The sequence below is a fragment of the Vanellus vanellus genome (genome assembly GCF_965231255.1).
Source record: "Vanellus vanellus genome assembly, chromosome: 7".
In the NCBI taxonomy this organism is placed as follows: Eukaryota; Metazoa; Chordata; class Aves; order Charadriiformes; family Charadriidae; genus Vanellus; species Vanellus vanellus.
The window spans coordinates 23,843,167-23,864,591 of NC_138912.1; the positions used below are offsets into that span (position 1 = coordinate 23,843,167).

Below are 21,425 nucleotides of genomic sequence, written 5' to 3' on the forward strand. Positions count from 1 at the left end.
GATGCGATCTTCCCAACTTTTTTGAAAGTTCTTGTGTTCTGGTTCTGTTCTTCTGGTATGCCCTATAGACTTCAGGAAACTGTTGACTGAAACGAGTTTTTCGTTGCCAAAGCAAACTTGATATTTAAGTAAACAGAAAAGGTTGCAGTTCTTGGAGAGGAAAATCTTTTGCTTTATATTGATGAAATCACCTATAACAAGTCTGGTCAGATTTCAAAGTCTTGAGAACCAGCAGGAAACTTCCTTGTCTACTTCCCTATCTGGCCAAGTCATGTAAATGGATGATTTAATTGTGACCAGCCTGTTCTTCACTGAATGATGGCAAAAATCAGTCTAGGGCACGTAATACCAGTCCATTTCAAGCGCTGTGTGCTTACATGTCTGTTAGTTGGGCAGAGATGGGAGAATGATCTGAAGAAACAATTACTGCTCACGGGTAGAAAAGTACATGAAAGTACATTTGACCAGCATTCATTTGTGCGCATTACAGAGCTCTTATGTTGGCTATGTGGCTATAATGTGACTTCTTCCCTCTTCCACAGAATAACAAGTTTCCCAGTCCACCTGCTTTCATTTTCATGATTGATGTGTCTTACAATGCTATGAAGAGTGGCTTAGTGAGGCTAATATGTGAAGAATTAAAGTCACTCCTAGATTACCTGCCCAGGTAGGTATATTGTATAGTACTGTAGCCAGTCAAAATGGAGGAAACTGTTGCTTTTTCCCTTTAAAAAAAGGTAGAAATAAAAAAAAAATTACTTGGTAATCCTATCAAGCTTTTCTTCAGTAAAGGGCCAAGCAGAACATCTTTCTGGATAACTTTCTAGGTGAAAAGAAGTTTTCCTTCCTAGCATTTTTCCCTTATCTTTTATTGTGGTGGGTTCTGTGATAGATTTCACTATCTACTTAGATGTGAAAGCAAGTATGTCTCCTTTTACAGGGAAGGCAGCATGGAAGAATCAGCCATTCGAGTAGGCTTTGTCACCTACAACAAGGTATTACACTTCTATAACGTGAAGAGCTCACTGGCACAGCCACAAATGATGGTTGTCTCAGATGTGGCCGATATGTTTGTGCCACTCCTTGATGGTTTTCTGGTGAACGTGAATGAGTCCAGGACAGTTATTGCCAGGTAATAGAAATTGTTTTACAATGTTTGTAGTAAACTTCTTGTTTGGTAGACTCAAGTGTTGCATTTAAAGGTGTTACGTTCACTGCTTATTTGTCATGTTATTCACCTAGAAGCCACTCCATGTATTTTAACTTCCTATACTCTTTTGAGATTAAGCTGGCAAAGTAGAATGGAAAAATTCATGGGGTAAGGGTGTATTTGGCTCATAGCCCAGCTTGGCAGAGGGTATATATGAGGGGATTTAGTGCACAAGGGCATTTCGGGGGGAGGGGGGAATAAAAGACAACTAGAATGATGCAAAGTGAAAGTCATAATAATACTGAATCACTGTCTATAAGGCAACTGCCTAAATAGCTGTAAACTGAGACAACAATGGTGTCTAATTTTGGTTCTGTGGAGAAAATTGAATGAGTGAGATAAAGATAAAATCTAGAAGGAAAGAAAGAGAAGTTAGCAAAGTTTTGGCAAAATATTTAACATGGTACTTGAACTGTAATTAAACTGTCATGTATAGCTAACTACGCTTTGGGAACTAGATGTGGCATTGCATGTTTTTAAAGAAAATTTCAAGCTTGTTTTGTAGTGCATTAACAAGCATAAATGCAAAACTGTGGATTAAACCTATTAATCTTTGAGTAGTACACCGGATGCTTAGCAAATAGAAGCCAAGTGTAACTAGTCTTTCCAAAGAGTTTACTTAGCAATATATATTGGAATATATTAAAAGAGCAGGAATACAGAAGGGCTGTTGGAGTAGGCATCAGTTGAGGCTATACAGCAAGCACTGAGGATATGGATGAGCAAAGCCAATGAAGAATGACAAAGCATCATTTTTTTCACAGATAAACAATGAGATGTCAAGTACTGTAAAAATTGTGCAAATTCACAGGCGTGTTAGGGATTTCTATTTAAACTGCCTCAGTCTCATATGTCGTCAACCGCAACTGTGTGGCTTTTCCAATTAAATGGAATCTTGAATTCTTCCTTTTTCTTGTTCTTTGATAGTTTGCTGGATCAGATTCCTGAAATGTTTGCAGACACAAGAGAAACAGAAACTGTTTTTGCACCTGTGATTCAAGCAGGGTTGGAGGCGCTGAAGGTTAGTAAATGCATGTCATGGCAAATTGTTTTCAGTCCAAGTACTATGAAGTTTATGTTCTGCTAACACGCACTAATAAGACAATTCTAAAGTTTTTCATAAGTTTCCTTGTGGCAGATGTGCTACATGTAGGGATAACTGGCTCATTCTTCAAGTGCATGTACCTCCAGTTCGATGTAGCTATCTTTGTTCTCTACCCAAATTTATTTAGTAATTTTTGCTCAAAGTACAAGATATGTGGCTTAATCTCAGTTACCTGGCTTGGTTTTGCTTTGAATAGTTTACAGAAAACACACACACGCGCGCACACACTCTCCAACATTAAAGTCTGTCATGTCTCGTTAAGGAGTTCTGTAGCATGGTGTCTTTCTAATCCTGCGCTTCAAGGTCTGGTATAATCTTAAGTAAAAGGAGAGAATGCAGTCTGTTGAAGTTGCCCACGCTAATGTGCCAACCATGTAACCCTTTCCTAAAGTTCTCCATTCCAGTACTTCATCCAGATACTTACATGCATGTTCTAACTCCAGCTTGTATATGCTGACTGCATTGATTGCCTGTATGATTCTGTCAAAAACTGTTAATGTAGCACTATTTCTCTGTCATGTAAGTCCTTAGAAGTCTGTCTTAAACTCAGTTTTCATGACAGGTGTTCAATCAAGAAATAATATAGCTTGCTAATTGATTGTTTACATACTGCATGTGTCAGAGAAAATAACCTACTAAACATTGGCTAGTGTTGACATAGGTTACTGATTTAAAATTAATGATCTGTTGAAACTCAGGTTACAAAATCCTTTGCCATTTCTGTGACTCTAGAAACTCAGTAGCTGCAAATCAGAGAAGAAAGCAATCTAACACGTTTGTGCAAAACCCTTTGTAGCTGAGTCCTACTTACTGCTCTGTCTCCTTGGAGCCAGTCTTTTTCTCCCTGCCATGGAACTAGCACAGGTCCAGTAGAACTGAAACTTGCTTTTCTGTAGCTGACCAGTAAGCTGTGCTCCCTGTGTTGCATACCACTGAAGTAACCAAGTGATCACGGAGCCTGTGTGTCTGATAGAGTGCCTTCCTGACATAAACCAATGAAGTAATGAGGATGCTTGAATGTTTGTTCTTGAATCACAGTCTTCCTTACAATTTTTATAAATGTTTCTAACCTGTGCTGTTGCACTTGCTTACCTGCAGGCAGCTGAGTGTGCTGGCAAGCTCTTCATTTTCCACACCTCTCTGCCCGTCGCAGAGGCCCCAGGGAAGTTAAAGAACAGGGATGATAAGAAACTGATCAACACAGATAAGGAGAAGGTAATAATGACTTGCAAGTTGCTTACATTACAGGTCTAGCTTATATTCTATATGGGATAAAATAGCTCTGAAGCAACACTAAAAAATTTAAAACGGTAGCGTGTAATTTAACCATCCCAGCTAATATCTTTTAACATTGCACTTTTATCTTCTGTTCTCAAACAGGGCTGTGTAGATTTGACATCATAAGGACAGCTCTGGTATGAGAACAAGAAGAGATAGGTCTAGATTCTTATAGAGGATAAAATACCATAGCTGGATTAAAGTAAATGTGCTGAACTTACAATTAAAGCAAGATGTGTAGTAATTTTCATAATATTTGACAGTTCTTTAAAGGTGGGTCAGGAGGAATTTGTATGATCCTCATTTCCCTGAAGAGAGACTTAAAGTATAAAAGTCTATTGACTGGGATTATAAACTGGATCTTGTGTTCCTTTTCGTACTACAAACTTCTGATCTCATCTCTGACTTCCTTTCTTAGACTTTGTTTCAACCACAGACAAGCTTTTACAATAACTTGGCCAAGGACTGCGTGGCCCAGGGCTGCTGTGTGGATCTGTTCCTATTTCCAAACCAGTATTTGGATGTGGCGACATTAGGTGTAGTAACTTACCAGACGGGAGGCTCCATTTATAAGTATGCATATTTCCAGGTAGGTGTGACATTGATGCAGACTGGTATTTGATCTAAATAGGAATCATTTTGTTAGCTTTATATCTTTACACAAGATATCTCTATTAATAACAAAAAAAAAACCAAGAAAGGCTGTGCTGTTACATTGTAGCACAATATTTTATTAGCAGGGCACTCAGCGCTGTGTGATAGCTGATTTTTAGAGTAAGACTGCAGGAGGTAGCATCTGTTTTAAAATTACTTTACAGTTTATGGAACAGCTCTGATTTATGGGAGTATGAAACTTGAATTATTGCTTGTGTTCTAGCTGGAAACGGATCAGGATAGGTTCCTGAATGACTTGAGAAGAGATGTCCAGAAAGAAGTGGGATTTGATGCTGTAATGAGAGTGCGCACAAGCACAGGTGGGTGTTAGCATGAATGAGTCTTAATAAATTGACCACTTCAAGCACATCATATGGAAAGTAACAGATTTTTCCCTAATTTAAAACATCTTGAGACTAGGCTATGCAAAAAGCTCTGCTAAAGCTTCAAAATTCTAAGACTTTTGTCAAGACTGAGCAAAGATCCCTGCTGAAATCTGTCAAGATAACTTAGTGTCACCAATGACAGGATTTTCAGGGCTCCAAAGTCTTGTTATTCTGTTGAAAATTGTGGTTCATGTTGGAGTTTTTTCTTTTTTAGGTATTCGAGCAACTGACTTTTTTGGAGCTTTCTATATGAGCAACACAACTGATGTAGAGATGGCAGGCTTGGACTGTGATAAAACAATCACAGTAGAATTCAAGCACGATGACAAACTGAGTGAAGACAGTGGTGCACTCCTTCAGGTGAGGGGGGAGGCTTTCTGGGAGAAATGAACTGACAATTTAGAATTGTCAACAAAACTCAGTCAAGGCAGAACCAAACCTCAACAGAGTGCCAGTTGCAGAAGAGGATAAGGTTGCTCTGAACTGAATTATTAGACACTCCTTCAAGGAACCGTTTGTTCTTTCTTTCTGCCCCTTACTTTACCCTTAACCTTTCAGCATACCTGTTCTCAGGGTGACATTGACTGCTTCAAGCTACAATCCATTTTCCAAGACCAGTTCCCTTAATACAAACTGCTAACATTGCTGCTTGTTATCTTTCATTAACCCTGATTCTTAGCATATGCTTTTAGTTTATTGTACAAGTCTTTTACATAATTATCTTATTTGTTTAGGCATCTGAGTCCTAGTTTTTAATGAAATATATTCAAACCCTCCATTTCTTATTGTAGCAGGACCTCATTTTTCTATATCCTGGCATTTTTGTCTCCTACAGTGTGCTCTGTTGTATACAAGTTGCGCAGGACAGCGACGACTCCGCATTCACAACCTTTCCCTAAACTGTTGCACGCAGCTTGCTGACCTGTATCGAAACTGTGAGACAGACACGCTCATCAATTACTTGGCTAAATATGGTAAGGGTAAATATGGTAACAAGAATTGCAACTTTTAATTTCTGTTAAAATGCCTGTTGTCATCCAATGACACCTGTTTATTCTCTTTGCATCAAATATCAGGTGGCAATCCTGATACTTAAGTCATTTATGGGAAAGAGCATAAAGTGGTGATGATAGTACTGTCACTTAGAACGAGAGGTACAGATAGAGTGTGTGGGCTTATCCTTCATACAAATTCTTGTTTAAGTTTTTTAAAAGGGTTTTGTATTGACAGCTGTCTGAATTCATCCTTGTATTTATTTTTAGACTGGTTTAGTACTTTCTTTAACTGTTCCAGAATTTTGCTTCAGGAATAGGTGGACTTTGCTCATAGATCTGGGTTAAAAATCATGCTTTTATGCGTTGTACCCTATTTACCCTTTCTAGTTACAGTAAAAGCCTACAAATCTAGAAGAGATTTTATATGTTTATCACCATTAAATTATAAGAAACAGTCTGTTTTCAGTCCATTAAGAAGATGGCCTGGCTATAAAAGGAGGTTTTATAGTATCCCCTGCTTTCAAGTATGATTAAGTGTATTTTAAAGTACATGGGAGATAGAGAGTTGAAGAATATGTAATGAAACGGAGTAAATGAGCTGCTGCAGATCTTTGGTAGCAATGTATCATCTCTTTCCCACAAGTTTGAAGAGGAGGGGAAAAAGACTTTCTTAAACAATAGTTGTTTAGATTTATTTTGTGGAAGTAGCGTTGGGTTTTTACTGTGCATGAGCAATCACATGATAGCCATCCATCTCTTTTGTCTTTCTGTGCAGCATATCGTGGAGTTCTGAGTAGTCCAGTAAAGACTGTACGAGATGCACTGATCAACCAGTGTGCCCAGATCCTAGCTTGCTATCGAAAGAACTGTGCTAGTCCATCTTCTGCTGGCCAGGTAAATTCCGATGCTTTCACTTGAATCACAGACTCAGGCATTAAAAGGTGATGAGAGCTTCTTCCTACTTAGAATCATAGAATCATTATGGGTGGAAGAGACCTTTAAGATCATCAAGTCCAACTGTTATCTAACTCTACCAGGCCCACTTCTAAACCACGTCCCTGAGCACCATATCTAGATGGCTTTTCAATACATCCAAGGATGGCGATTCAACCCCTTCCCTGGGCAGTCTGCTTCAGTCTTTGATAACCCTTTCAGTGTAGAACTTTTTCCTGATGTCTAACCTAAACCTCCCCTGGTGCAACTTGATCCCATTTCCTCTCGTCCTTAGCCTACTCAAAAAAGGCAATAGGTTTGCTCAGCAGAAATTTGCAAAGAGAAGACTCAGGGAAGTAGAGAGACTGCAAGTAAAACTGTAGTTGAGAATGGCTTCTTGGACATCTGTCTGGAGCCCAGAAAGCACTGCCTGCTCCAGGGAAAAATTTTATGTTATTTTTACAAGTCCATGATATAATTAGACTGTCAGCTTTCACTCCTCATAGCTGTACCACACTTTGTCTGTTCATGCAAGCCTCGTTTTGTCAAACATAAGCTTATTCAGCAAGACAGCTGACCAGCTTCTGTCTGCTTGTGACTTGTAGCTGATCCTCCCTGAATGCATGAAGCTGCTTCCTGTGTACTTGAATTGTGTGTTGAAGAGCGATGTCCTTCAGCCTGGTCCGGAGGTCACAACGGATGACCGTGCCTACATTCGTCAGTTAGTCACATCCATGGATGTGGCAGAAACAAATGTTTTCTTTTATCCCAGGCTTTTGCCCCTGGTGAGTAATTCGGGATATTCTTACCACTTGAGACTTGCTGTTGTCTTGACTTTTGTAAGGACTGGCATTTGCGTTTTAGCAAGGGAAAGCGATTTGAGAAGGATTTGGGATCTGCCATCTGTTGGGATACTTCACTTAATTCTACTCGGTGATAGATACATTCCTGCATCTTTGCTGGGTTTTTTTTTTCTGAGCTGTGAGCCTGCAACTAGTGGCAAAAAAGACACTTTTGACCCTTTCATAGTCTTTTAAAAGTTGTAACTCTTCTTGTAACTTTATGTAGTAATTTTCATTATTGCAGGGCAATTCCACATACTATTCTGATTTTCAGTACCACAGTTGCTGGAATAACACTGACAACTAATTACATTCCTACTCCAGGAGGCTATATTGGAACTGCAGAGTAACTTCACAGCAGCCTTATGTTCTCTTTTGCTAACCGAGAGTCTCTGATCTGCTTCGGTGTCACATTCAGTAAGAAAACTAAGCTAAGGAAGATGGTACTTCAGTCACAGCTGCTGTAGTGTTATGAGTCCTAGAAATGAGAAAACCATTGGAGTCTTAGTGGCAGAAATTTTCAGGGCTTTGTAATATGTTCCTGTTTTATAATCTTTATTTTATTTCATTTTTTATTTCACTCTAAACCAGACCAAAGCAGATGTTGACAGTGACTCCTTGCCAGCAGCAATCCGGAACTCAGAGGAACGTCTCTCCAAGGGTGACATATACCTGCTGGAGAACGGGCTGAACATCTTTGTGTGGGTGGGAGTGAACGTGCAGCAAGGCCTGATCCAGAACCTCTTTGGAGTGTCATCCTTCAGTCAAATTAGCAACGCCTTGGTAAGCTGGATGGCAGTGCGGGAACTAGTGTCTGTGCTAGTCACCCAAAACTTAAAACAACGAGAAAGCAAATTGAGAAAATAGTGTTAATTTTTTTTGTACTAGGAACAAGAGAAGCACAGGTATGTGAAACTAGTGGAAATGTCCCTAGTCTGGGCGCGTTGATCATGCTTTTGCCTAGCTTTATTTGACAAGCCACGTTTCCACTGACGTTGTGGAGAACAGTTGATATGTACATGGAACGAATAATTGACCTTTAGTTCTGTTATCATGTTATATTCTCCTGTAAGTAGTTGAGGTCAAAGAAATTGTATGGTAGTTGGGATAGATATATCTTTACCTTTGTGTGATATGACAAAATTGCTGAGTTTTCTTTAATGTTGCTTTACTTCATGTGACTAATGGAGATTGGATCTCTTTCATTCCAGAATACCTTGCCTGTCTTGGAAAACCCCTTTTCAAAGAAAGTACGATCTATTGTTGACATGCTTCAAGTGCAGAGATCCCGCTACATGAAGGTAAAAATGTTGTCCCACATTCATAGCTTTAAATCCCCTTCCCTTTTAGCAGAGCAGGTGATGCCTGGTAATGCTGCAGTGCTAAACTTATTCTTCCTGATCTCATAAATGTGATTAAAACACAAAGTTTTCAAGGATCTGAAAAAAAATTTGTTATTAGTTTTGGAGTTCTGTGCTTGCCATAGTCCTAAAACTAAATTTTTTCAGACCTGTTATAATATACCATTGCACAAACCACGTGCATGGTATTTTCCTTCTGTTTAGAAATGACTTGAGACTTAAGCCAGCTTAGTTACAGAAGTGAAAGCACATAAGCTGTATATGCTGTGATTTTGGTTATCTATCTTTGAATTTTTGAGCTCTTTAGCTTTTTGCTCTTTTTCCAAGAACATTAATTCTGCTAACTACTCACTGTTGGTTTTGTTCTTGTTTTGTTTTTTTTTGTAGTTAATAATTGTGAAGCAAGAAGATAAGCTGGAAATGCTGTTCAAACACTTTCTAGTGGAGGACAAGAGCCTGAGTGGGGGGGCTTCATATGTGGACTTCCTGTGTCACATGCACAAGGAGATTCGGCAGCTACTGAGCTAGAGGAGGGAGAGGTGCTGGAACTCAGCAGTGACATTTCAGTCTCCACTAATGACCTGATCAGAAGGCCCAGCGCCCTCAAAAAGGACAACATAGAAATCTGTACAAATCCATAATTTTTAATACACATTGCATAAGCAGAAATCCTTTCAACCTCTCCCGGTCCCATATGAGAGATGAAAAATTTTCCTGGTGAGGGCTAAAGAAAAAAAAGGCCTTTGATACCAGGTCTTTTACTTGTATCTAAATTGTTTCCTGTGCTTGGCAGGAGTTCACCTCCCCCCCCCCCCCCATGCTCGCTAATCCTGTCGTAATGAATGTAGTTTTTTTCAGTTCACTGTACATGATTCAGCATTGGGTGAAAAAGCGATAACTCTTCAAAACTTCTGGTAGTTGCTGTGTGTTTGTATGGGTGCGTGTGCATGCTCCAAGTGTGAAGAGGATGCACAGGTGGGGAGGCCAAGAGGCAGGTCAGGTGATGGGAGCTGGAGCAGCCAAACAGTTTGTGTCTCCTTCTCTTAAGAGGGAAACATGACATTGCAGAGCACAGATGTGTCATGTGGCTGGCTGAACCAGAAATCCATGAAAAAGGACATAAGTGGTAAGCCAGGAGGCAGCAGGGCAGTTTTTTTTCCCCAGTCTTTCCTGTACTGTAAGTTGCTGTGCAGATCTGTAATGGAGTAATAGTTCAGTGAGCAACAATCAACGGCTTCTGAACAGCGTAGGGGTAGAGACAGCGCTTCCTGTTGGTGTGTGTGGTGACTCCTTTCCTTCTCATTGCACGGCTCTGTAATGTCCCACTCAATCCATGTTCCATGGCCTCTCCTGCAGAGCTTACCTGTCTATCCAGATGGTGGTAGGAACAAAAGCCTCTTAACCTTAAGCAGAAAATACTTTAACAAGGTGATGTGGGGCTGTGTAGGAACTGGATGATAAGAAATGGCCATTTTCAACCATATTATTGTGAATTATAGCAAACAAGCTGGAATTTGAGTTATACTGATGCAAATTTGAGACTGCTTTGTACCCTGGAATACAAGGAAGGGGATACAAAGACTAAGATTTAGACTGTACTGTAGTAGGTACTGCAGGTACCTGATTTCGGTTATTTGAAAGCATCTGGGCCATGAAGAGTTTCATTACTGGATGTTTATACCCTCCCCCATTCTACCGACTGATCAGCTTGCACAAAACCTTTTTATAAGCCTGTTTGTTAAACTGAAATACCTCAGACAGATTAATCCATCCACTTTGGCCACTCTGCTGCTCCATTCTGCAAGGGTGGATGAGAAGACTCCTGCAAAGAGGGTGCATGTGTAAATCAAATTCAGAATTCTAAGGGCTTCGTTTATTCACTTTTGAAAGGAGGCTTGTATATTTTAGCTTGAACGCTTAACAAGTGTTCTTACAATACCCAGGAGTAGTGCTACCGATAGCACTAAAAGTGGAAGGAAGAATGTGGGTGGATTAGAGAACATATTATCTGGGCTTGATATTTCAGAGGAAAGTCCTTGTTAAGATCAGAAGAATTATCTGGCTGTGGTTTTAGTTCCGTATCCTGTAGCATGTATATAAATCCATTGTTTTCTTCTAATGCTGCTAGTTTGTCTTCCCTCCCATCACTACACAGAAAGGGGAATATGAAAATTGCAATGGAGAAACTCTTTCAAGATGTAGTTGACCTTCAGCGTTTTTGTATGAATGTGGCTGACTTTTTACTCCACGTACTGCCTCCAACCAAAAAATCGAGAGGATTTTTAACCAGAGAGGAAAAACAACTTCCCGGGAATATAAGGCGCAGCAACCACAGACTTCCACAAATACTAATTTCTAGTATTAATATTGGGGGGTGTGGGGGGTGGAAATGAAATCATAAATGAACCTTTCATTTTCTTCACTTGTTTTTCCAATGCATCTTTTAATTTGTAAAGAAATAAAAATATATTAAGATGTATTTTATGTCATTGTTAGTAAATAAACACTGCTTATTTTTCCAAACCCTGTATTTTGCGGGAGGGAGGAAATGGGAAGGGCTAAGTAGCTGCTTGTCCTTTACTGTCCCATCTTGTGCTGGCCAAGTTCAGTCTTTTTTTTTTTTTTTTTTTTTTTTTCTCTTTCTTATTCACAGTGAATGATGATAAATTCAACAAAAATCAACAGACAAAAGGTGCTGTTTAATCGGATCAGTGTTACTTTGCTTAGATGATTGTTTTTTAACTTTCTGCCTCTTCTGAACTTTCATTTTGCAAAGAGATTTCCCTTTTCTCTAACACAGCTTGAGTCTGATTTGGGTTTTTTTTTTTTGGTCTACTTTGGAAAGTATTACCCTTACCTTGTGTCCAGTGTTAACTTAAAGACTTCTGCTGTCTTAATTTTTCAGACAAATAGAGCTCCTCTTTGAGAGTTAAGATAGCAGGGAACTTAGATGGAGGGGATTTTTTATGGGGGGAGGAGTGTGCTAATTGCAAAAATAAAGTTCAGAGTGAACCGGCAGTGGTAACTTGACTGTAGCCTAGAACACTGATATTGCTGGTAACCTTGCAACAATCGGTATGAAAGCACAAGACAATCATTGCTGACTACCCAGTGATACTGCTGTAGAATATTTTTGAGATTACGTTCCTGCAGAATGTAGATTATATCCAGAATCTGCTACTGAATTGATACATTGCCATAACCATGGGCCTTGTGCATCTTGTACATTAATCGTGTGGGAGTAAGTTGTGCTTGTGGGTGTTATTTTTGGTGACAGCACCCTTTCCCGTGCCTGTGGAATTGCCGCGCTGATCCTCTTCTGTCGGGACATAGCTGGTGGGGCCGGCGCGGGGCTGGCAGCCTTCCGCAGGGACACTGGTGCTGCTTCATCGGGCCGAGCCCTGTCAACACCAGCTTGTCAAAGGAAAGCAAAGAGATTCCCATGTTTTAACCTGTTCCTTACAGACATACTTCTTTGTTCGTGTCCATACTAACAAAGTCCTGTATTACGAATTACCAGTTACTGTGATTGGGATCAAGCTGTCTCCAAAGGAACAAATTTGAAGCTTTTAGCAATTCCATAATGCAGTGGTTGATTTTTATACTTGTAGTCTAAACCAATTTCTCATTTACCAACTATTTATTCTAGGTTGGTACAGAAGAACAACTTTGAGGGAACTTTAAATGTAGATATTAAAAACTCCCAAAAGTTCTGTTACTAAAAGGCGTTTTTTGTTCCTCAGCAGGACCCAAACCCGCGCTGCTGTCTCCCGCCATCTAAACCCCCGCTGAGGGCGCAGAGTGACGGGAGGGCCGAAGGGCGGCACCGCGCTCGGTACCGGCACTCCCCTTCTCCCCCCGCCCCAGCCGGCCCTTGTGGCCCTTGCGGCCGTTGGGCGCGCGCCCCGTGACGGCACGCCGCCCGAGGGCGGGGCCCTTCGCGGCCGCTTCCCGGGGCGGGGCTGGCCCAGGGCGGCGGGGATGGGTGGCGGCAGGCCGGGCCGCGGAGGGCGGCGGGGGCCCGTTGCCCTCTGGGTGACGCTGGCCCTGGTCTGGGGCGCGGCGGCCGCGCTGGCCGCCGAGGGGGCGGCGGTGGAGGAGGGGGAGGCCGGGCCGGCGGACGCCGAGGAGCCGTGCGGGGCGGTGGGGTGGGCGCAGGATGCCGTCCCGCCCGGCGCGGCCTTCGTCGCCGCGTCGTACCGCGGCCCCGGCAACAACGACACGCGGAGCAACAAGGCGCTGCCCATCCTGCTGTGGTGGAGCGGGAGCCTCTTCCCCCACTTCCCCGGCGAGACGGAGCGCATCGACTGCCCGCGCGGCTCCTGCCTGGTCACCCGCAGCCGGCGGGTGGCCCGGCACCGCCGCACCAAGGCCCTCATCTTCTACGGCACCGACTTCAGGGCCTACGAGGCGCCGCTGCCCCGCCTGCCCCACCAGACCTGGGCGCTCTTCCACGAGGAGTCCCCCATGAACAACTACCTGCTTTCGCACCCGCCCGGCATCCAGCTCTTCAACTACACGGCCACCTTCCGCCGGGAGTCCGACTACCCCCTCACCCTGCAGTGGCTGCCCGGCGTGGGCTACCTGCGGGGCCCGGCGGTGCCGCTGGCCGAGAAGGACGCGTGGCGGCGGAAGGGCTATGCCCCGGTGCTGTACATGCAGTCCCACTGCGATGTCCCCTCAGACAGGGACCGCTACGTGCGGGAGCTCATGAAATACATCCAGGTAGGTGGGGTGCGCGGGGAAGCGATGGCAGGGTGTTGTCGTAGGAGCTGGGGCTGCCTGGCTGCCCCCCTCCAGCTCCTCTTTTTAATGGGGTTTGTTTGTCCTTGTTTTTAGCCAAGCTGCGAGTCATAACGGGATGCATGCCGACTGCAAGCCGGACAGAAAAAATAGTTGTATTCCTTCCCAAAGCGTGGTCTAGACTACACCGCATGCCAGTAGGTAGGCCTGATGGTAGCTGTTAGCTGTGGTGTTGGCCAGACTCGGGGTCTCTCACAAGTTGGGCTAAGCCTGAATGAGCTTGGTCTTGGAGACCAAGTGCTAGAAGTTGCTGAAATCTCTGGACCTTAAAGTTAGTATACAGAAAAGCTGTCTGTTTATGAGCCTTGCTCCCATTTGAAAGCATACGTGTGCAATAAAAAGACAGGTTGCTGTGTTTCAAGAATCTGCTCCTTACCTGTTTTGTGGTAGGACCATGTTATTTTTATGGTGGTTTGTACTGCTGTGGCACAGCTGATGGAGAGTAGCTTTAAAAGCTGAAATAATGGAGTTAATTTCAAAGCAGAAAAAAAAGTTTAGCGCTTTTCTTCATAAAAATTCTGAAGGATAGTAGATTAGGAAAAAAAAGCATGTGTTTTTAGTCTTTATCTGAAACATCTTTTTCATAGTCATTTCTGCTGTTTCTATTGTTAGTGATTCGTTTACTGTGCAAGTTTATCATATACTCAGTAGTGAACCAAAGACAAAATAATTTTTAAAATATGGTTGTATATTGTCAAAGTATGAAGCAGATTCCAATCAAGTGTATTCTCTTTCATTTTGCGACAGTATTCTTTTAGCTCCCTGCATCATTTTTTCTCAGTCTTAACAAATGGAAAATTTTTGCCAGCCTGCTGAGATTAGCAGGAACTGTGGTTAATAACTATTTGGAAGAGGACAGAGGCTCTGTTAAGTAGAAAGATGACTTTTAAAGAGAGTTGAATGCCCTTCCTTACCTCTCGGTTTCTGATTTATATGGTAGTAAATACATTTTTAGGTGACCTCTTCCTTTCTGCACACTCCTCCCACCCCTCAATCTGTAGCATAATTTATGCAGCTTTTGAAACTGAGTACTCGGGTTCCTCTAAAGCTGTTAAAATTGAAGCTAAACTAAGGTAGCTAGGAACTGATCGAAGCTAGGAATTTTACAAGAACTATGACCTCTGAAAACAAGCTCTAGGCAAACAAATCACTTTGTAAAGATGCTGGTTGTTCTTTTAGGTTGACTCCTATGGGAAATGCCTGCATAACCGTGAGCTTCCCAGTGAGCGACTGAGGGACACTTCTACAGCCACTACAGAAGATTCTGAATTTATGACTTTTATCGCGAGGTACAAGTTTCATCTGGCCTTGGAGAATGCCATATGTGATGACTATATGACGGAGAAGCTGTGGCGTCCAATGCACTTGGGTGCAGTCCCAGTATACCGAGGCTCCCCAGCTGTGCGGGACTGGATGCCAAACAACCTCTCCATCATTCTTATAGATGACTTTGACAGCCCCCAAGAGCTGGCAAAGTATCTTGATTTCCTGGACAAGAATGGAGAGGAATATATGAAGTATCTAGAGTATAAAAACCGTGGTGGAATCAAAAACCAGTTCTTACTAGAGAGCTTGGAGAGGCGAGAGTGGGGTGTGAATGACATGACTCTGCCCAATTACCTGAATGGCTTCGAGTGCTTCATCTGTGACAGGGAGAACACCCGAGTCAAAGAGGAGCAGGAACACAAAAAGTCCCATGGGAAGATTCCAGCTCCTAGACCTCGCATAGCTCAGTTCAAACACATGGGATGTCCTATGCCAACTCCTGGGTTTGGAAGTGTTGAAGACCTCTCTGGAGGAGACAGGTAATATACCAATACTATGCTTTTTGAAGGGAGAAAAGCTTCAAATAATAGTAGCTGTAACTTTTCATAATGCTTTGTAATTAAAGGATCTCTTAATACATCTCCAGTTACATTTTATATTCTATCTTGTGGGTGGTATGGTAGTTCTGCTAATGTTGTGTAACACTGAGGCTGAAAAAGAGGCTTGGACGGTGGTATTGGTTAGTGGTTGAATGAGGAGCATGAGACACCCATAATATTGTTAAAATGCTCTGTGACCTTGGGCAATGTGGTTCTCCTTTGTCTGTCCTAGCCTCTTTGTTTCGAGGAGGGGTGGTTTTTAGTACAGTAATGGTAAAACACTTGGTAGTAAAAGAAGCTCTATAACTCGTTACAAAGTACTGCATTAAGAATGGAGTTGTCCCTGTTACAGTGCAGACCTGGTTAACTCATATTGACTTCAGAGCAGAAGTGAGGTTCACCCAGAATGCTTTACAAGACTTTTTGTTGTTTTGTGTGACAACATTCTGGCTTGTGTTGAAGGACATCATCCCATTTGTTTAGGAGAGGGACCATGCAGGACAGAGAATAGGTTGAGTCGTTTCTTGTCCCCTTTGTGCACAGGGATTGCTAGTGTTGCTGGAATCTCCCAGGCCTCTAGCCCAGTGTTAGCCATCTCTAGTGTGAGCTGCCCTGAAGTCTGTCAGCAGGGAACTAACCACACCAACCCTCAGGCAACCACTTTGGACAAGCAGAATAGAGTTTTGTTGGCATGGTCTACTTAGTCCTTAGTGTTTATACATACATTGGTACAAAACAAGTCAGCGCCTAGGTTCCCAAATGCTGATTTTTTCCATTGACAGTGTTGGAAGTTGCAGTTGCTGGAAGGAAGGGTTCTCGCAGTTCATAAATCATGTGTGCGCTTTTTGTAGTGCATATTGCTAGTGTAACGTGTTTGAATCCCCCAGGCTTGTAATTTTTCTTTGCATTATCTGCAACGATTTCTTTCCTTTTTAGTCAATTACTCAAATGCATGCAATTCACTTTCTATAAGTCATCAGACAGCCATCATAAAGATAAACCCTCAGCCATAACAGATCTTGTCACCAAAGATTTCAATGTTCTGATGTCAGTCCCACTGTAGTATTAAATTAATGACTTTCTGAAAATACTGGGAAGATCTCAGGCACTGTCCAGAAGGAAGTTGCCAATATACTCTATCCCAGTTTATATCAGTTCACAGCTTTGTAATTGTTTCCTGGACGAAGGAATTGAATACTTAGGAGTGTTAAAGTGTTAGAAGAAACAGTGTTTTGAAAATGTAGAATCCATCATTTCAAGTACTGAAACCCAGAACAAAGTTCCATGTGGATATGAAGCTCTAAAAGAGTTTTATTAGGTTATCCATCCACAAAAAAGTATAAAGTATTTTGTAAGTGTGGGGAGCCACTTCTTCCTATCTGTGGGCGCTTTCAAAAACAGCCAACTGAATTAAAAAAAAAAAAAAAAAAAACAAAGGAAAATAAGCCTGACATCATTCAGGTTCTTTAGGAAATGCCTATTTCACAAAACTTACAATGTTTGTCATTAAAAAGCATTTTTCCCAGTACAATTGATTCTCATATTGACTAATTGAAAATTTATGCTTGTAAGTAAAAGGGGCCCATAATCCTTTATTTTCTGGTGGTTGGTTGATTTATTGGAGGTTTTCTATAGTAATACCTTTCCTCAGTCTCAGTAGCAAAATGTGCTTTTTTCCCTTGTAGCATTCTGGGCATCCTACTCTAGAAGAGTGTTCTCTACTTTTTCATTGATTTTCTTTTGCTTGAGCAGCAGATGGCAGTAGAGAAATACCTTTGAAGGCACAGCATGAAGTGCCCATGCCGCTCAGGTGCAAGCTGAGTTATTCCATCGTTCTATGCAGTGGTCATCAGCAAGGAGTTTTGAACTGTTGGTCCATAATCCAAGCTACAGTTGCATGGAAACGGAAGTTTCCATGTCTCATTGAACCCCATGTTTATAGACATGAGATGTGTCTGGAAAAATTGTACCAGGGAAGCTTTTGCATTGTCTGCTATCTACTTTAGAAATATATGTATCTCTACCTTCTGAGGCATGATCAAGGGGATATACGGTGAAATACAGTGCTTTCTATCTCATAAGCACCTGAGCTTTCACCATTTTTATCTCAAAAATGGAACATGATTACTTAGAATTGTAAATGGTGTGACAATTGCACAAAATTGCCACCAAAGCATTAGCTAAACGTGCTCATATTTTGTCAGAGTTTGATGGTAATATTATGTCAACAGTATAATCAATTTAGATGACTGTCTACTGAGCCAGTCAATTGTGTATTTTATTACTTTAGAAAACATTGTGGAAAAATGATGCATGCCTAGTGGGGTTACAAGTGATGGAACATACGCAACATACAAGCTCTGACTATAAACATACACTGTGATTTTGTGTTCTGGAGGCTTCTGGAACTCGGAGAACAACAAAGGCAATTGGAGTTTATTTTTAGAGCAAGTGCCTAATTACAATATGGTTACCCTGTGCATCTGCGTGCTCTGTAACCCTTATTCCCAGGTGTAATTTGTTTTTAGGGTAGATGAATGTGCTGAATTAACAGAACCGTTGCATCAGAATCTCTCTTTATGTAGGTGCATGGAGTTGGAGCACGTTATTATACCTTCACTTTGCTGTCCTTTAGCTCTTAAGTATGGAGACATGGTTGCTAAATCGTTATGCTCACAGCCTTGCTTGTGTCTGGGCTTCACACTAGTGAGTTACAGGGCTAGTGATGAGTGCAATATCTGTTTAGTAGGAACCGGCATCTCCAGTTATTCTTGGACTCTCACCTTTGTGAAGAGAAATGTTTGGTTTGTTTCATAGATAAGGATTCATTTTCCAAAAGTGGAGCGTTTGAGAGAATAACTATAAGAAGACTAAGTGACAATACCTTTCTAGCTACCTAAACAGTTTGTGTTGGTGGTAGCATGAGAAAACAGAAGCCAGTGCGCCTTTGATAAATGAATATTTTGAAAACATCATGGTTTTGCTAGTTCCATTTTATATTCGAGTCACAGTTTATTTATGACAAGAGGAAAACCAGCTTAAAAGTGTATCAAATTTGCCACCTGTACACTGTAAGGTGTCTCTTGTGATAGAATTCAATAATCAGCCAGGATTAAAGATAGATCCGTATCTCATGGTAATAACGTTTCAGATGTATGTAGTTGGTAGTTTCAGATATTTGTACAGTCCTGTTCATCCTGGGGTACCAATTTTTTACAAGTTACAGAATCAGAGTGAAGTTATTTTCTTAAAAAACAGTAATAGCAATGTAAAAAGAAAAATACCAAAGTGTTCTTATTTAATATTTTTGACAAAAGTCTCCACTTGGATACTGGAATTCCTTTCAGTGTTGTTTCCGTAGAGTTCAGCTGGAAAACATTTTCTTTTTTCTGTTACCTGCTGCCACCTAGTCTTTTGTCTAGTACTTAATGTATGTATACTCATTTTCCTAAAGTGTGCACTTATTCAGTGCTGTAAAAAAACAAGTAACTCATGTTGGCAGTCCTTGAACAAAGGTTAATTAATTTAGCTGGTAAGCACCATGATCTCACAGTACGTCCAAGTGCTGCATTTTACAAAGGAACCTTTTTGGCATACTTTTTTTTTTTTTTTCCCAATGCCAAAGTAGCCTCTGTCTATGATCCTTCACATTGTAATCTATGTTAAAAGGTTTATATTGAGGTCTCTGTTGGTGTACACTGTAGAAATGTCCTACCATAGATGATGCTATTGATCACAGAAAATTAATTCCCATGGCATACAAGGTGTATGCTGCTCCACAGAGAAAGCGACTATGACATGTTGTGCATTTCTTTTGGTCTTCCTTGAGTAGTGGGTGAAATCTGCTTCTGGGCAGTGCAGCCATGTTTGCTTTAATATATGGTGTATAGAGTGAATGCAGAAGGCAGTGCACTTATTTCTGTGATTAGGAGGGAGAAAAAGCCAAAAGCTCTGTATATAAGTTAACAAATATTGGGTAACTCATATGGACAGATGAAAAAGAGCATCATGTTTGGTCCTTCTTTCCAAAATCTGTGATGGGCCTACGTGGCTGGGTAGCAGATATAATGGAGAATAAATAAATAAATTATTGCTATACCTTGATACAACACAAATGAGAGAAGTAGTCCACATGATCATGAATGGGAAGGGACTTGCTGAAAGATGCAGTGATGTAGTATGTGCTATGAAAAGTTTGAGAATGTGTGCATTGAAAAAGAGAAAGCATATACTTGACCACGTAGTCTGGAGATAAAGAATAGAGTCAGGGTTGAATGATATACTGATTTTTTGTCTTTGCCATGTATAACCTGAGTTTGTAATGAGTAGCTGTCATTTTCTAATTGTTAACTGGTTTATCTGAGGAAAAAAAAATAAATTATTCTTATGCTGTTATACGCATGATGGACATGGAAGGCTACTCCCAAAATCATATAAGGACTCTGTGCTAGATTTTGTTAGAAATTTTAGAAGTTTTTATTCTCTGCACTTAAACGACAGTTGCATGCTGATATTTCTAGAATGTTGTAAAGCTAATGCTGAACTTATATTTTCTGTAGAGAATTTTCATAGCAAGTTTCTTTAAATGACTTGGAGCACAATGGCACGGTAACAACATACTTTATGATGACATTCTCTGAGCCTGTTTTCCTCTTGGGTGAAAGAAAAAAAATGGTTTCAGTGCTATTACAGCTGCAGACTCGTTTGGTTTTTTTAATGGTTTATGGTGGTGTCTCTTTTTTGTTTCAGTTGGAAAGAGATGTGGCTGCAGGATTATTGGCAAAGCCTTGATCAGGGTGAGGCCCTCACTGCTATGATTCATCGCAATGAGTCTCATCAGGGAAGATTTTGGGACTATATGCATGAGATTTTTCTCAAGAGGACGAGGCAACACTGACCCATCTTTGTAAGAGCTTGATTTGAAAATTGCATTGAAAGTTGAGACTGTGAATTCTTACCTCGCTCCAAGTGTTTGCCTTGAAATAGAAGAAAAACTGTCACAGAGACTATTTTTTTTCTGGTGTATGAAGTGAGTAGATTTCTGTTATGATTGGATTTCAGCGGTGGAGATCTTAGCAACTGCTTTGATTTGAATTTCAGCTCTGTGGTGTGAAGCCACTCCTGACTTGCAGGTGTCAACATGTGGGCAAAGGAAGAATTTACTCTCCTTTTGCATTTGCTATAGTTTCTTTGTGGCTTACATGACTTCAGAGGAACACCTCTTCAGACTCTTGCTCAAATGCCCTAAGTTATTTCAGGGATTTTTTTTAATCTCCAAAATACTAATCGTTTTTTATAAGTATTTTATCAGTCGCTTACTCCCCTCATTAAGGTGTACTTTTAGCTGCTATTAACAAATAGCTTTTCCAGTGAAGGAGTTACAAAAGACAAATGTCTGTGGAGAGCAATTGTGCCTTATGAAATTGCAGCAATAAAGTTTCTTCTCCCCAAGTAAACATGCCTCAAATACTCCTACTTTTCAGGTTAACTGAAGAGCTGTGGGCTATGGGCAGGTCACTCTCTGCCTTATTTTCCTCTTTTGCTAACTTTCCAGGTGGTACCTACAATGGGATGAGAGACTAAATTATTTAATTCACAACTTTGTTCAAAGTATTTCACACCAGAAGGTGTATTACCTGGTATTGTGCAGAACTAGAGTAAAATTAGTATGCTTTGGTTCTTTGAAGTTTCCATCAAATCTGAAATCCCAGCTATAATCTTGACTTCTTTAATGCCAACAATTCAGAGGCCTTTGATTTGTTCTTTTTGAGTATCTGCAGCTTTCTGCAAGGATAAATACATTTTAACAATGGTGCCTTTCCAGTGGTCTCTGCAGTTTGGATACAAACCTATGCTGAAGTGGATGATCAGAATCAGGTGCACTGAAATGGTTTCGTATCTCTACCAAATCTTAACACAGCATGATCCCAGTCTGTGACTGGAGTTCCTAAAACTTAAGTGATGACATGTGGATAGATCTTCCTTGTTACGTA

At 41.1% G+C, this 21,425-nt stretch overlaps 2 protein-coding genes across 3 annotated transcripts in view; both read left to right on the forward strand.

Moving 5' to 3' along the window:
• The window catches only part of SEC24C (SEC24 homolog C, COPII coat complex component), a 39,843-nt gene extending 28,514 nt beyond the window's left edge, over positions 1-11,329 (forward strand). Inside the window, exons 13-25 of the mRNA XM_082486151.1 lie at positions 543-667; positions 941-1,132; positions 2,138-2,231; positions 3,414-3,530; positions 4,012-4,182; positions 4,471-4,567; positions 4,848-4,993; positions 5,469-5,607; positions 6,404-6,522; positions 7,167-7,346; positions 7,995-8,186; positions 8,615-8,704; positions 9,152-11,329. Of these exons, the coding sequence (XP_082342277.1) occupies positions 543-667; positions 941-1,132; positions 2,138-2,231; positions 3,414-3,530; positions 4,012-4,182; positions 4,471-4,567; positions 4,848-4,993; positions 5,469-5,607; positions 6,404-6,522; positions 7,167-7,346; positions 7,995-8,186; positions 8,615-8,704; positions 9,152-9,292 (1,803 nt within the window). The 3' untranslated portion in view covers positions 9,293-11,329. The remainder of the gene's footprint in view (positions 1-542; positions 668-940; positions 1,133-2,137; positions 2,232-3,413; positions 3,531-4,011; positions 4,183-4,470; positions 4,568-4,847; positions 4,994-5,468; positions 5,608-6,403; positions 6,523-7,166; positions 7,347-7,994; positions 8,187-8,614; positions 8,705-9,151) is intronic.
• A 1,416-nt stretch (positions 11,330-12,745) lies between these two features.
• FUT11 (fucosyltransferase 11) lies at positions 12,746-20,830 on the forward strand (the record flags this gene model as incomplete). 2 transcript variants are annotated; one of them, XM_082486626.1, is made up of 3 exons in its annotated part: positions 12,746-13,489; positions 14,747-15,372; positions 20,182-20,830. In XM_082486626.1, 3 exons carry the CDS (start codon positions 12,746-12,748, stop codon positions 20,327-20,329), a joined length of 1,518 nt encoding a protein of 505 aa, XP_082342752.1. In that variant the 3' UTR covers positions 20,330-20,830. The 2 variants fall into 2 exon arrangements, 1 of the variants encoding a protein (XP_082342752.1); XR_014269407.1 differs by lacking the exon at positions 20,182-20,830 and adding an exon at positions 13,604-13,708 and having other exon boundaries at positions 13,394-13,489; positions 14,747-14,873.
• Between the last annotated feature and the right edge of the window lie 595 nt (positions 20,831-21,425).